Source organism: Anas platyrhynchos, chromosome 33, assembly GCF_047663525.1.
Source record: "Anas platyrhynchos isolate ZD024472 breed Pekin duck chromosome 33, IASCAAS_PekinDuck_T2T, whole genome shotgun sequence".
In the NCBI taxonomy this organism is placed as follows: domain Eukaryota; kingdom Metazoa; phylum Chordata; class Aves; order Anseriformes; family Anatidae; genus Anas; species Anas platyrhynchos.
Genome location: NC_092618.1, coordinates 6,187,030 through 6,202,089, shown reverse-complemented (window position 1 = coordinate 6,202,089; position 15,060 = coordinate 6,187,030). Strand labels below are relative to the sequence as shown.

General features: G+C 55.5%; 2 protein-coding genes across 4 annotated transcripts in view; one reads left to right on the top strand and one right to left on the bottom strand.

The window, feature by feature from the left end:
- Window positions 1-15,060, top strand: part of LOC140000122 (protein YIF1B-like) — a 159,383-nt gene that overhangs the window by 34,482 nt on the left and 109,841 nt on the right. The gene's annotated exons all lie outside the window — the stretch shown is intronic.
- On the bottom strand, window positions 2,706-13,184 carry LOC140000163 (maestro heat-like repeat-containing protein family member 7). The gene is made up of 5 exons (XM_072029942.1): window positions 13,059-13,184; window positions 12,647-12,784; window positions 12,292-12,468; window positions 11,607-11,935; window positions 2,706-2,712 (listed from the first exon to the last, which is right to left on the bottom strand). Exons 1-5 carry the CDS (start codon window positions 13,182-13,184, stop codon window positions 2,706-2,708), a joined length of 777 nt encoding a protein of 258 aa, XP_071886043.1.

Sequence of the window (15,060 nt, the reverse complement as noted above, 5' to 3'; positions counted from 1 at the left end):
AAACCACCCTGATCCTGACGTCAAGGCATAAGGCAACGTCAGGACGGAGATTTCCACTGCCGTGTTGCCGCTAGCCCCGCAGCAGTCCTCAAAAGAGCAATATATATATTTAATAGAACTAGGTTGTTGTCTCGTTATTCCAGCAGCTCCTTCACAGTGACTCGGTGCCATGACGCTGAGCTAACTTGGAGGCCACCAAGGACGTCTTTTCCCTGGGCCCGGTGACTGCATGGCGCCTACTCAACCAGTGAAAGAGTCACAGAACCCTTGCGCTTGGAAAAGGGCCTTCAGCTCAAGTCCAAGCGTCAGCTAACACCACCAGGCCCACCACAAAACCACGGCCCTTAGCGCCAAGTCCACGCATTTCATAGAATCATAGAATCATAGAATATCCTGGGTTGGAAGGGACCCTTAAGGATCATCAAGTCCAACTCTTGACACCGCACAGGTCTACCCAAAAGTTCAGACCATGTGACTAAGTGCACAGTCCAATCTCTTCTTAAATTCAGTCAGGCTCGGTGCAGTGACCACTTCCCTGGGGAGCCTGTTCCAGTGTGCAACCACTCTCTCTGTGAAGAACCCCTTCCTGATGTCCAGCCTAAACTTCCCCTGCCTCAGCTTAACTCCGTTCCCACGGGTCCTGTCGCTGGTGTTAATGGAGAAAAGGTCTCCTGCCTCTCGACACCCCCTTACGAGGAAGTTGTAGACTGCGATGAGGTCTCCCCTCAGCCTCCTCTTCTCCAGGCTGAACAGGCCCAGTGCCCTCAGCCGTTCCTCGTACGTCTTCCCCTCCAGGCCTTTCACCATCTTCGTAGCCCTCCTCTGGACACTCTCCAACAGTTTCATGTCCTTTTTATACTGTGGTGCCCAGAACTGCACACAGTACTCGAGGGGAGGCCGCACCAGCGCAGAGTAGAGCGGGACAATCACCTCCCTTGACCTACTAGCGATGCCGTGCTTGATGCACCCCAGGACACGGTTGGCCCTCCTGGCTGCCAGGGCACACTGCCGGCTCATATTCAACTTGTTGTCTACCACGACCCCCAGATCCCTCTCTTCTAGGCTGCTCTCCAGCGTCTCGTCGCCTAGTCTGTACGTGCAGCCAGGGTTTCCCCGTCCCAGGTGCAGGACCCGGCACTTGCTCTTATTGAACTTCATGCGGTTGGTGATCGCCCAGCTCTCCAACCTATCCAGATCCCTCTGCAAGGCCTTTCCACCCTCAACAGAGTCCACAACTCCTCCAAGTTTGGTGTCATCAGCAAACTTGCTCAAAATGCCTTCTATTCCTACATCCAGATCGTTTATAAAAATATTGAAAAGTACCGGCCCTAAAATGGAGCCTTGAGGGACCCCACTGGTGACCGCCCGCCAGCCTGACGCAGCGCCATTCACCATAACCCTTTGGGCCCTGCCCGTTAGCCAATTGCTCACCCATCGTATGATGTTTTTATTTAGCTGTATGGTGGACATTTTGTCCAGTAGGATCCTATGGGAAACCGTGTCAAAAGCCTTGCTGAAGTCCAAAAAAATCACATCAGCTCCTTTCCCTTGGTCCACCATACGGGTGATCTTATCATAAAAGGAAATCAGGTTAGTTAGGCAGGACCTACCCTTCACAAACCCATGCTGGCTGGGACCAATGACTGCATTGTCCCCCAGGTGCGCCTCAATACGTTCGAGAACCATCTTCTCCATGATTTTACCAGGCACTGATGTGAGACTGACAGGCCTGTAATTGTTAGGGTCTTCTTTCTGACCCTTCTTGAAAATCGGCACAACATTTGCCAGCTTCCAGTCTACCGGGACCTCTCCAGACTCCCAGGATCGTTGAAAAATAATTGAGAGAGGTTCCGCGATGACGTCCGCCAGCTCCTTCAGCACCCGGGGATGAATCCCATCCTGACCCATGGACTTGTAGGGATCCAGGTGGAGTAGCAGATCCCGCACACGTTCAGGGTCGGTTGGGAGTTTGTCATCCCCACCGTCCCGGTCCTCCAGCTCGGGGCACCCTGGGTCCCGAAGCCCATCATCGGCATTGAAGACAGAGGCAAAGAAGGCGTTAAGCGTCTCTGCTTTGCCTATGTCATCGTCTGTGAGAAGACCTTCCCTATCAAGGAGCGGCCCTATGTATTCTTTAGTTCTCCTTTTTCCATTCACATATCTAAAAAAACCCTTTTTATTTTCTCTCACAGACACAACCAGCTTCAACTCTAGGTGTGCTTTAGCCACACGAATTTTCTTCCTACAGACACGAACAGCATCCCTGTATTCTTTCCATGTCACCTGGCCCTCCTTCCAGTAGCGAAACACTCTCTGTTTCCGCCTAATCTCCATTAGAATGTTCCTGGTCAGCCACGCCGGCCTCCTGCCACGCCTGCCTGACTTGTGATATTTAGGAATTGCCTGATCTTGTGCTTCTAGGAGGCATCGCTTAAAGAGTGACCAGCACTGGTGGACATCAAGGCCTTCAAGAGCAGCTTCCCAGGGGACCTTGCTGACTAGTTCCCCGAGCAGCCTGAAGTCCGCCTTCCCCATATCTAGGGATGAGGTTTTGGTGGCACTTTTCCTTCTGTCACCGTAAATTTTGAACTCAACCACTTCATGGTCGCTATGACCGAGGCGGCCACCAATCACCACATCTCCCACCAGACCCTCTCTGTTTTCTAGCAACAGGTCTAGGAGGGCACCTTTCCTAGTTGGCTCCGTTAACACCTGCACCAAGAAGTGCAAGGAGCTATTAAAGGAGCTATTTCTTTAATAGCTCCAGGCCTGGGACTCCAGCAGTGCCCTGGGCAGCCGGTTCCACCCTTTGCATGAAGAAATTCTTCCTGACATCCCATCCTGTGAGTCCACCTGTGGTAGGTGCGCCCAGGTAGAAGAACTGCTCAGCCTCCTGGCAGAGCTTCGGGAGGAGGTGGGCAGGCTGAGGAGCACCAGGGAGTCGGAGAAGGTTGAACTGTACTGTGCCAGCCCTGGGACAGATGCGTCAGGCAGACACAGCAGAGGAAATGGAGGATCCCCTACCCTCTGGCCATCAGGCAGAAGGAGTGCATCTCAGTGACGAAGGGATGGAAGTTTAGATCTGCTCGGGGCAGCAGGCGAACCCCTCCTTGCCTACCTCACCTTCCTTTCAGGTGCCCTGAAACAACAGACTCTGGAAGTAATGGACACACAAACGATGATGTGCATGAAGGTCCATCCAGGTTGGAGGGGTTTTCTAGGGCAAGTCAGCCTTCCCCAGTATCACGACCACCTCCATCAAGAAGAAGAGAAGGGTTACTGTCATAAGTGACTCCCTTCTGAGCAGAACAGAGGGCCGCATATGCCGGCCTGACCCAACCCATGGAGAAGTCTGCTGCCTCCCAGGAGATCAGGGTAAAAGGTGTTTCTGGAAAGCTCACTTGCCCCGTAAGGCCCTCTGAGCATCATCCATTATTGTTCTGTCCTGACAGAATCTTCTAAGTGGCACACCAAAATGGGAGGGAGTGTGCGCTAGCGAGATCCTTCGGCCTGCTCCATGCCACGCTGGGTACACTGGAGCACATTTGGAATGTTTCTGCACCGATGCACCCAGCATGAGGGACAAGCAGGAGGAGCTGGAAGCTTCAGCTCCATCCCAGAACAAGCGAGACTTGGTGTGCTGTGATGGACGGGTATGGGCTCTTCAGGAAGGATAGGCAGGGCAGGCGAGGCAAGGGGCTGGCACAAGGACGTGGCCGAGAGCTTCTGGGTAAGGATTAAGGGAGAAAGCAATCACTTGGATGTTGCAGTGGGTGTTTGCGATACCAATGAATTATTCGCTAAGCAACTAAGAGAGACCTCTCTTAGCTCAACTGCCCTTGTCCTGATGGGGGACTTCAACTTGCCAGACGTTAACTGGGAAGACCACACAGCTGATACAAGCAGGTCCAGGAGATTCCTCACACACCTTGATGACAACTCCTTGGTACAGCTACTGAGGGAGACAACAAGGAAAGGTGCCATCCTAGACCTGTTGCTTGTGTTATAAATGGCTCAGTCTTCAAAATAGGATTATAATCAAAGTTTACAATTTATTAAAGGAATAGAGGTAAGCAAACAGCGCTGGGTGCGCCGGGAGTCTCTGCTCCACCAGGACGCACACCAGTTACATCAAGCAGCTGATTTTTATGCTCCTAGGCTGATACATATTCATTACTACTTCTAAAAAAAATGGGTTATTATAATTAGCTTCCGGGATCCAAACCCTCCTACTGGAGCATGCGCATCAGTCTCTGGTGGTCCCCCTGGGGGTCTCTGGGGGTCTTTCATGCTGAAGGCTCGTAGTCTTCCTCTCAGTTTTTTTTCTTGTCCTTCCCCTTTGTACTCCTTGGCAGCATGTCAAAAGCTTACACAGCGTTCCCTGCAAGTTTTGTCTTCTAGCCATCCTTCAGCTTCTTTCTTCTCCTTAATCTCCTGGCCGCCTGGCCAGATATCAGGGGCTTGCATAGTGTCCCATTCAGAAGTCATAACAGTTACTAGTTGTTAGCAGTTGTTCTGAAACCCCCAGACATCAGAGACTTCAAAGAAAGAACATACAAACACAAATAGCTCTCTATTGACACTTCACATTTAAAAATCTTTGGCGATTGGAGGAAAACTGCCAGTACGCCTGCTTTTGGCAGGGGGGTTGGACCCGATGATCTCTTGAGGTCCCTTCCAACCCCTCCAATTCTGTGAACTCTGGACACGGGGAGGGCAGAGTTCAGGCTGCTCAGGGAACTAGTTCGGAAGATCCCCTGAGAAGCTGTTTTGGAAGGTATCGGGGTCCATCTTTTTAAGCACGACCTCCTAAGAGCACAGGAGCAGGCGATTCCAAAATATTGGAAGTCAAGCAGGCGGGGCAGGAGGCCAGCTTGGCTGAGCAGGGATCTTCTTCTAGAGCTTAAGTGCAAAAAGAAAGCGTGTGGCCACTGGAAGCGAGGTCGTGTGACATGGCAGGGCTACAGAGGTGCTGTTTGCCTCTGTTGGGAGAAAATTCGTGCAGGCAAAGCTCAGGGGTGAAGCTGGCTAGTAGTGTGGGCAACAACGCAGATATATACATTAATATGTGTATTGAAGATGTGAACTGCTAAAGGAGGGCTAGAGGAAACATTGGTCCGTTACTTGCTGAGGATGGTCACCTCACAAACACAGACATAGGCGAAGCAGAGCCATTTAATGTCTCTTCTGCCTCTGTCTTCAAGAGCAATGATGGGCTCTGGGACCCAAGGGGCCCAGAGTTGGGGGGCCATGAGTGCGGTAACAAAAACCTCCTAGCCAAACCCACACTGGATGCATATGAGTCTACGGGGCCTGAGGGGATTCATTCCAGGGTTCTCAGAGGGCCGACTAATGTCCTTGTGAGACCTCTCTCAATTATTTTTCAATGGTCTTGGGAGCCCAGAGAGGTCCAAGTTGACTGTAGGCTGGCAATCATTGTGACAGGTTTCAAGAAGGGCAAGAAAGAAGAGCCCAATAATTACAGACCCGCCAGTCTCTCTTCAGAGCCTAGTAAAAATACGGAGAAACTCTTCTGGGCATTACTGAAGAACACCGGAAAGACAATGCAGTCCTTGATCACAGCCCACCCAGGTTCATGAGGGGAAAGTCCTGTTTAACAAACTTAATTTCCTTTTATGACAACATCACCCGTCTAGTTGAGCAAGGGATGCCAGGTTTTGGATTTCCATCAAGTTTTCAGTACTGTTTCTCTCAGTATCCTTCTGGACAAAATGTCCATTGTACGGCTAGATAAATACATGCGGTTTAGGGTGAAAAGTTGGCTGATGGGTTGGGCTCAAGGGGTTACAGAAATGGGGTTGCATCAGGCTGTTGACCAGTCCCTAGTGGGGTTCCCCAGGGTTCCACTTAGGGCCAGCAGAAGAGGCTGGAGAGCAGCCTTGCAGAAAGGGATCTGGGGGTTTTGGTCGACAGCAAGTTGAATACGTGTCAGAAAAATAAAGTGTGTGGCCACTGGAAGCGAGGTCGTGTGACATGGCAGGGCTACAGAGGTGCTGTTTGCCTCTGTTGGGAGAAAATTCCACCACACACCAGCCACAGGACTCATCCCACCAGGTTTCACTTATGCCGATGATGTCGTAGCTGTGGGACAGGGCCAAGACTTCTGGCTCATCCATTTGATTCCTCATAGTGCCTGCGTTTGTGTAGAAGCACTTCAAATGCGCCTCCCTACACACTGCGCCTTGTGGAGCTGACCGCAGGACCTCACTAGCACACCGTCCCTCTGATTCTAGCGCACCATCCCTCAGCTTATCAGCGGTGTGTCTGGTTTTATCCCCTTCCTCCTTCGACTCTAGTTTAAAGCCCTATCTATCAGCCCTGCCAAGTCCTGAGCAAAAATCCTTACCCCTCTCTGAGAGAGTGTGGTGGTTTTACTTGGGTGGGCAGCCGAGCTTCACCCCTCCTCAAAGAGGAACGGGGAGAAAATACGATGAAAAGGGCTCAAGGGTTGAGATAAGGACGAGGAGATGGCACAGTAATTATCGTGACGGACAAAACAGACTCAGCATAGGGAGATGGTAAGATTTATTGCTTATTACTAACAAGCTAGAGAAGTGAGAAACAAAGGAGAGAAGCCAAAAGCACCTTCTCCCCCGTCTACCCTCTTCCACCTCCTCCCCCCGAGCAGTGCAGGGGAACGAAGGAACGGGGGTTATGGTCAGTCTATAGTGCTTCTTCTCTGCCGCTCCTTCTCGGTCACTCTCGCCCCCTGTGCTGTGGGATCCCTCCCACGGGATGCAGTCCTTGATGAACTGATCTGGCGTGGGCTTCCCACAGGCAGCAGCTCTTCCAGAACTGCTCCAGATATGGGTCCGTAGCACGGGGTCCATCCCTCAGGAGCAGACTGCTCCAACCTGGGTCCCCCATGGGCAGCAGCTCCTGCCAGACCCCCTGCTCCTGCGTGGGCTCCTCTCCACGGGCTACAGGTCCGACCCAGAATCTGCTCCGGCAGGGGTCTTCCACAGGCCGCAGCCTCCATCGGTGCAGGGCCACCTGCTCCACCGTGGTCTCCTCCACGCGCTGCAGCGTGGAACCCTGCTCCACCGTGGTACTCCATGAGGCTGCAGGGAGACAACCTGCTTCACCAGGGTCCTCACCACAGGCCGCAGGGGACTTCTGCTCCGGCGCGTGGAGCACCTCTCCCCCTCCTTCTTCACTGACCTTGGCGCCTGCAAGGCCGTTCCTCACTCCTCTCACTCTCCCAGCTGCTGTGTGGCGCAGCGTTTTTTTTCCCTGTCTTAAATATGCTTTCACAGAGGCGCAAATCGTGGGACCAGCAGGGCTAGGGAGGTGATCGTCCCCCTGTACTCGGCTCTGGTGAGGCCGCACCTTGAGTACTGTGTTCAGTTTTGGGTCCCTCGCTACAAGAAGGACATGGAGGTGCTTGAGCAGGTCCAGAGAAGGGCGACGAAGCTGGTGAGGGGCCTGGAGAACAAGTCCTACGAGGAGCGGCTGAGGGAGCTGGGCTTGTTCAGCCTGGAGAAGAGGAGGCTCAGGGGCGACCTTATCGCTCTCTACAGATACCTTAAAGGAGGCTGTAGTGAGGTGGGGGTTGGCCTGTTCTCCCACGTGCCTGATGACAGGATGAGGAGGAATGGGCTAAAGTTGCGCCAGGGGAGTTTTAGGTTGGATCTTAGGAAGAACTTCTTTACCGAAAGGGTTGTTAGGCACTGGAACAGGCTGCCCAGGGAAGTGGTGGAGTCACCATCCCTGGAAGTCTTTAAAAGACGTTTAGATGTAGAGCTTAGGGATATGGTTTAGTGGGGACTGTTGGCGTTAGGTCAGAGGTTGGACTCGATGATCTTGAGGTCTCTTCCAACCTAGAAATTCTGTGATTCTGTGATTCTGTGACTTATTGGCTCAGCTCTGGTCAGCAGAGGGGCCCTTAGCAAACATGGGGCAGCTTCCAGATCCTTCTCACAAAAGCCACTCCTATGGCCCCGTGCTACCAAAACCTTGCCAGGTAAAACCACTACAGGGAGGCGCATCTCATCTGGTGGTAGCAGGCCAGTGTCACATAGACCCTCCCATGATCAGCAAGCCCAAAGTTCTACCAGTTGCGCCAGTCCCGAAGCTACGTGTTAATGTGATGAGTCTGCTTGTCAGCTGTTGAGGGATTTCTTGAAACAGCAAAAATCCCATGGCTTGCTGTAGCTGAGCAAACCAAGCTACCAGGGCAACTATGAGAAGTTCCCATGACAGTGTTCCCACATCGCCCAATTGAGGAACTCAGAAAAATATTGTTACCAGTAGCTGGCTTCAAGGACAAGGTCTATGTGACTGCTAATCACAAGGGGGTTGTTTTCTTGCAAGTGGGGTTGTTTTCTTGCAGTTGTTTGTCTGAGTGCTTTTGACCAATAACCTTGTGTGAAACACTGTCCACCCCTGTTAAGTTCTCTATAAAAGTTAGGCTATTCGGGCAATAAAATGGAGCATGATCTGACTCTACTGGTGTCTGTCGTGCTTTCGGCCGTGCTTCCTGCAACAGTCAGCATCGATCCCCCCTATCGGAAGGACAGAGGCAAACACAACCTGTGCCCCTGATCCTTTAAGTAGTCGCCCCGAAGCCCTAAAGCCCCTTTTTTTACTAGGCATTAGTAACAAAAACTTGAACAAGGTGGAGATAAATTAACTTGGCTACAGCATTAAAGATGAGCTTTGCGCAGTGGTCAATTGCTGGCTGGCTTGAGGCGCGTGGCTGAGGGTCTCTAATGAATTGTATGACTGATTCGGGCGCGTGGACAGCGCATGTGGTTACGGGGAAAGTATATGTAGCAGAGAAAAATGGCAATAAAGGCCTTCTGCTCAAGAGGCATCGGGAGACCGTGTCTTTCATCCCTTCAGGTCTGCCCCCTTCCAACTCAGGATATTGTATGATTCCAAGTGTGGAACCCAGCATTTGGCCTTGAATGCCACGCAGCTGGATGCGGCCCGTTGATCCAGCCTGTCCAGATCCCCTTGCCCAGCTTGGTGTCGCCCACGAACTTACAGCGCCCGGTGGGGCCCATCCAGCCCAGGCACGTGTCACATGGGACCCTTGGTGACCTCCCTTGGTGACACCCCAGGGGTCCGCCTTATATGACTGCAGCTGTGGCTCGGACCCTCAGCGTCGGTGCACGGCAGTGACGGACAGGGCAGGAGCACTGGGCCTTCGAGGAGTCCCCGAGCATAGCCCACGCCTGCCCGAAGGAGCCTCCGTTTTCTATTTGAGAACTCTCCCACTCCAGAGGCTCCTTCTGAATCTGATGAGGAGGGAGGCATGCCCCCCAGGCAGCCCAGGCTGGCCTGGCAGGAGACCTGGTCTTCTGAGGGCAGCAACCGGCCAGCAGAGGACAGCTTGCTGGCAGAGGACAGCACCCCGGTAGAGGACATTTTGCCGGCAGAGGACAGAAGCCCAGCAGAGGACAGCTTGCTGTCAAAGGGCAGCAGCCCGGTAGAGGACAGCAGCCTGGCAGAGGACAGGAGACCAGCAGAGGACAGCTTAGTGGTAGAGAACAGAGGTTTGACAGAGGACAGCAAGAAGGAGTTGCAGTTGCTGGATCCCAGTGAGTCGTGAGTCCTCTCTGTACCCCTCCCTGCCACTGTAGGGGTGGACAAAAACACCACCTGAACTCCCACTCCATCCACTACCCGTCCCAGTCCCCTAAAGTCCCGCTCGATAGTCTTCAGGCTTCTATCTTCAGTAGTATCACTGCCGGCCTGGACTATCAAAAGACGATAGTAATCAGAGGGGAAAACCAGGTTGGGAAGCTTTCTGGCAACGTCCATGACCCTAGCCCCAGGGAGGCAGCAGACTTCCCTACGGGTAGGGTCAGGCTAACAAATAGGGCCCTCTGTTCCCCTCACAAGGAAGTTGCCTTCTCAGGGGAACACAGGGAACTTCTCAGGGTCCTTGGTGGCCTCCAAGTTAGCTCAGCGTCATGGCACCGAGTCACTGTGAAGGAGCTGCTGGAATAACGAGACAACAACCTAGTTCTATTAAAATATATATTGCTCTTTTGAGGACTGCTGCGGGGCTAGCGGCAACACGGCAGTGGAAATCTCCGTCCTGACATTGCGGTATGCCTTGACGTCAGGATCAGGGTGGTTTGAACTGCCAGGGAACGGACCATGGGTTCCGGGTCGTTCTCTGAAGGCTGGAGGACTGCAAAAGAAAGAAGAGCAGAGATGAAAACCCACTCCTTGCAGAGATCCCCAGGCATCCCCTGCAGACCATGCCAGCCCCACTCGACTCTTCCCCAGGCCAGGAGGAGCAGGAGGGACAAAGGAATCCTTTGAAAGCTGCTGCTCAGCAATGTCCCAAATGCAGCCACCAGTCCTTCCCCACCTGCGCACCACAGGTCAAGTGGGGCACCTTCACAAGCTCGTTCCCTCACCACCTGCCTCCATCCCTTGGGAGGATTCACACACTCCAGGAATCTCCTGGACTCTTTCCTCTCGCTATTGTGCTTCCCCATGAGAGCAAGGGCTAGCAATCGTGACCCTGCTCCTAGCTGCTTGTAGGCTGTCTCATCTCCCTCTTCGTCCTGGTTGCGTGCTCTACAACAGGCTCCCACCTTCTGTCAGCCTTACTGCCCTTTCCCCTGACTCTTCCTCAGGGACACTCAACCCTTTCAGCGGCACTGCCCAGCTCCAGGCTGGGAGGCCATTCCCTGACACCACAGGCTACCCCGTCTCCTCTCCCTCGTTCCTATGGCTGCATTGCTCCTCCGCCCCGAAGCATTTCCCTGGAGCAGGGCAAGGCACGGGGGCCTCTGCCGCTGTCCCCCCAGCCCTAGCACACCCCCCACTGCCCTCACTCACCGCTGAGGATTTCATTCAGCTTCTCCTCGCTCTGGTCCTCGCAGTAGCGCGCAGCAAGACCTAGACACAGAGACCCCATCAGAGCCCCGCTCCCCAGCACGCTCCCAGCAGCGCAGCCCCTGGCCTGGCCAGCCAGGCTGTGCCCCCTCCTGCACCCTGGAGCAAGGGCCCAGTCGGGGGGCTCTGGGGGCAACAGGGCTGTGCCTCACTGCCAGGGAAGTGCCTGGGGCTGCCAAAGGCTGCCCCAAGAGGGACCCAGGGGCTGGGCTCACCAATGAATCTGACGGCCTCAAGTCGCAAGTCGGTCTGAGTGTCCTGCAGGTAGGGCTGGCTCTGCTGCAGGTATTCTTCTACTCTGCCTCTGTCCTGCTGCAGCTGGAGAGAGAGAGAACGCAGGGTCACGGGGCTTGCACACCCTCTCCAGGGTCTCCTCCATCATCCTGGGGGCAGGGAGGGCAGAGGGGCCTGCAGAAGAGCCCCCTGGGGCTCTGTGCTGGCAGGAAGGGAGCGAGGATGCGGCTGCAGGCAGCGGGCTCTGGCCGGGCGCGTTTGCCCAGCTGGGGCAAACCAAGTTGGGTCCTTACCAAGCACTCCCCGATCCTCCACGTCTGTTCTGTCTGGGCCAAGCGCTTCAGCTCCTTGCGTCGCAGAAACTCTGCAGCCACGGCGAGAGCTTCCCCAGAGGCCTGCGGAGCAGCAGAGGTTGGGAGGTAGCAGCACAGCCTTGGGAAGGAGACCCTCTGTCCCCTCCTCTTGGCAGGGCTGCGAGCCTTTCCCAGCGCGTTATGGGAGGCTGTGGTGGGGGGCAGCGTGCACTGGGTTCAGTGGCCAAGGCAAGGCCACGGGACAGCCACCATCGGAGGCAGCTCATGCTGCCGGCCAGAGATCCCCCAGAGCAACCCTGTGGCATCAGCACACCCTTGCCCACATAACTGCTCAGCTCTGAGATCTGTACCTTTGCTACGCTCTCACTCTGGTCTCTCATGTGAATGTAGAGTGGGAGAAGGCTCCTGTGAACTGTCCTCTTCATTTCCTTCTTCCTTTGCCACAGCACAGCCTCCACCACGGCTTGGAAGAGGCAGATGGAGTGCTCCCGCACCTGGCTGGACGCCTGGCAGGGAGGAGGACAGGAGGAATTTCAGCATTAGCGTGGCCGATGTGAAGGGAGCTCCCAGCACTGTGAGATGCTTCAGTGCTGGATCCTTCCCAGAGGAGCTGCTCAGGGGCAGCTGCAAGGCCTGGTGCCCGTGAAGGGCAACGCAATCGGTTGCCATCGCAGGCTGCCCGCCAGCCACCCCACTTTCGCCACCAGCCGCACCAGCCATGCCCAAGCAGAGCTCCCCAGCGCCTGGGCTGACGAGGAGACTGGGAAGGCCCTGCCTGAGTGCTGCCCACAGGGCCGGGCTGAAGGGCAGCCCTCGTTACAGGGGGCCCAGCTGAGGGCTCGGGCTCCCGCAGCACACTTACGTGGTCAAAGAGTGGCAGGAGCTTCTCAGCCAGCTGCAGAGCCAGGCCACTGTCCTTCCACCTCTCCACATGAGCCATCACGTTTCTCAGCACAGGCAGGGCCTTCAGCACCACGTCTGTGTTGGTGTCCTGCAGGGCCTCCACAATGTCTGGCAGCAGGATCTGAATTTCCCTTGCCTGTAGGAAAGACACCATTTCCCTTCCGTGAGGCAGTGAGAGACCACCCTGGGCAAAGGGCTCTGGTTCCTGAGCACCAGCCTCCTGCCTTGCTTCCTGGCAGCGGGGAGGGACGGGAGGGCAGAAGAGCAAAGCCCCAGGCTGCCAACATGGCTTTGCTTGACGATGGCCCGCTCACCTTCTCAGGGCTCTCTGACACGGTGCAGAGCCCTTTCAGAACCAAAAAGCGCATCATTGGTATTAGGTGCCTCAGGTAGCTCTGGAGGTGCACTGGGTTACCAAAGTCCTCCTCAGAAATGTGATTCTGGGCCAGCATCTGCAAGAAAGAGCAGTGAGAGCCTGGCAGGGCCTGCAGGGCTCCCTGCAGCCTCTTCTTCTCCCACCTTTGGGCAGGGATGGGGCAGCGCCAGCTGGCACCAAAGAGGCACCAGGCGCGGGGAGCTACGGGGGCTTGCTGGCCCCAGGGACCATGTGTCCGTACGTCCTGCGGGAGCTGGCAGTTTGGGGGTAGATGGGCACAGGGCTGTGCCTGTGTGCCTGAAGGGGCACACGTAGCCCTGCTGGGAGCAAGGTTTCATCTGGGAACTCACAGCCAAGCGACGGATGCAGGTGTCTTTGGTGACTGCGGTGTACCAGTAGCGCAGTGGCAAGTCTTCCATCATGATGCTTAAAACCCTCTCCAAGGTCCTCGGCATGGCCAGGATCACCTCCCACATGGCCAGGTCAGTGCTGCAAGCCCAGAATACTCTGTCAGTGAGGCTGCCTCAGCCGCAGGGCCACAAACTGGGCCAGCCCCAGAGGACCCAGGCTGTCCTGCAGCCCCTGTGACTTGGGGAGCACTGAGGGCCCAGCCTGGGCAGGCAGGAGGGGGCTGAGCTGGTGTTCCCTGGGGGCAGGGGGACTCTGGGCTGCCTTGGACAGCTGGGCTGCTGCAGCCCTGGCTGGCCCAGTAGGGCTGGAACACATTGGTGGGAAGGAGGGCTGTGCTCCTTGGGGATGTCCTGCTCTTTGCCATTGGTGTGGCAAGCAGAGAGTCTCCAGGTGCATCTCCCGACGCGGAACAAGCCCTCAAGGATGTTAAGGCCAGGACCTGTCACGTGGCGGAGAGAACTGCAGCAAGTTCTTGGCTTCTTCCCTGGGCATCATGTTGGTCATCTGGAGAAGCAGGGAGTCCAGGCACTGCCGCGCCGATGCCGTGTGGATGCTGCCCAGGTTTCTCCTGATGCACTCCAGGATCGTTGGCACCTTGGGGGACAAAGTGGGAATGGTGTTGCCAGCAGACCGCAGCCATTGCCACAGCTGCCACTCAAACTTTGGCCCCTTCCATTGCTCTCTGCTGGCTTCAGGTGGCTTCTGGAGCCCAAGAGACCCCGATGTGCGAGGGAGGCAGGGAGGGAGGCAGGGAAGGAGAGAGGAACCACGCCTGGAAGAGCTCAAGGGCAGGGCCATGGCCACAGGCCACTTACATCTGTCAGCCAGTAGTCAGGGTCCTCCAAGGCTGCGTCCAGCACGCTGCAGGCCCCCTGCTTGTCATGGATGCTGGAGTCTTGTAAAGCTTCCAGGGCTGTGAGGATGATGTCCAGCCTCTCAGCAGGGAAGAGATGTCCTCCAAACCGCTGTGGGAAGAAGGAGGAGCGAAGACATGCCTCACTGAGTGTCCCAAGGGTGCTGCTTAGCTGAGCAGCAAGAGCGGCTCTGGAGAGAGGGCCCTCGGGGGAAGGGGTGAGGATGGGGCATATGGGGCCAGAGTGCTGGCCCTGCAGGTAACCAGGGCTTGCTGGTGGCCAGGAGGGCTGGAGCTGCTGCCGGGACACAGGGGAGCAGCCTTCGCATAGCCCCAGCCTGGGGACAAGAGGAACCCTCTCAGCAGGGCGAGTGAGGCCGTGCCAGCCCCACCGGTTCTGGACCCCTTTGCTCACACGAGATGCCTGCTGATGCTGCGGACAAGATCCCCAGCAAGGCCAGAGCTCATTACCTTGGCAATTTCACACGGAGTTGATGTTGTAGGAAACGGGTATGCTGTGTCCTCCAAATTCTTGTGTCTCTCTGCATAATTTTTCATGCCGTTTGTCTGTGAGCTTTCTAAACAGGGGGCAACACCAAAGAGTCAGTAGGGAAGAGCATCTTTGCCAACAAGCTTGCCAAATGGTGAAAAGCACTTTCACTAGGAATGGCTGAGGAGGGAGGCTCAGACCCACGGCGAGGAGAGTGGTGGGCAGGGATGTAAAGCACAAGGTGAGGAGTGCTGGGAGCAAGAGGGACCTCAGGGATGATGCAGAAGGAGGAGAAGCAATGGCGTTGGGTGCCGTGGGGGTAGCAGCGTGTCACAGACCCCCTTCTGCTCGGGGTCAGGATGTGCAGGAAGCCCCCTGACACCTGCCTTTAAGACGGCAGGGAGCAAACAGTCAGGGAGCATTCTGGAGGGCGTCACCATCCCTGGTGATGCACGGCTGGCTCTGCTGTTCACTCCTCGGGGAAGATGCCGTTTGGGAAGTGCTCATCGATCGATGGCTTAGACTGGGGGACACCACAAAACAGCGTGGTAGGTGATCTGGGGAGGGTTGGGAAGGACAGCAGCAGAGAACTGCTCCT

What these genes read in the sequence shown, in the direction of transcription:
- LOC140000163 (XM_072029942.1), bottom strand. Translation starts at nt 13,184, where the DNA reads ATGTGGGAGGTGATCCTGGCCATGCCGAGGACCTTGGAGAGGGTTTTA. An exon ending in CCTGCATCCGTCGCTTGGCT is followed by an intron (nt 12,785 to 13,058) that starts GTGAGTTCCCAG and finishes TCTTTCTTGCAG; the next exon opens with ATGCTGGCCCAGAATCACAT. An exon ending in TGTCAGAGAGCCCTGAGAAG is followed by an intron (nt 12,469 to 12,646) that starts GTGAGCGGGCCA and finishes TCTTTCCTACAG; the next exon opens with GCAAGGGAAATTCAGATCCT.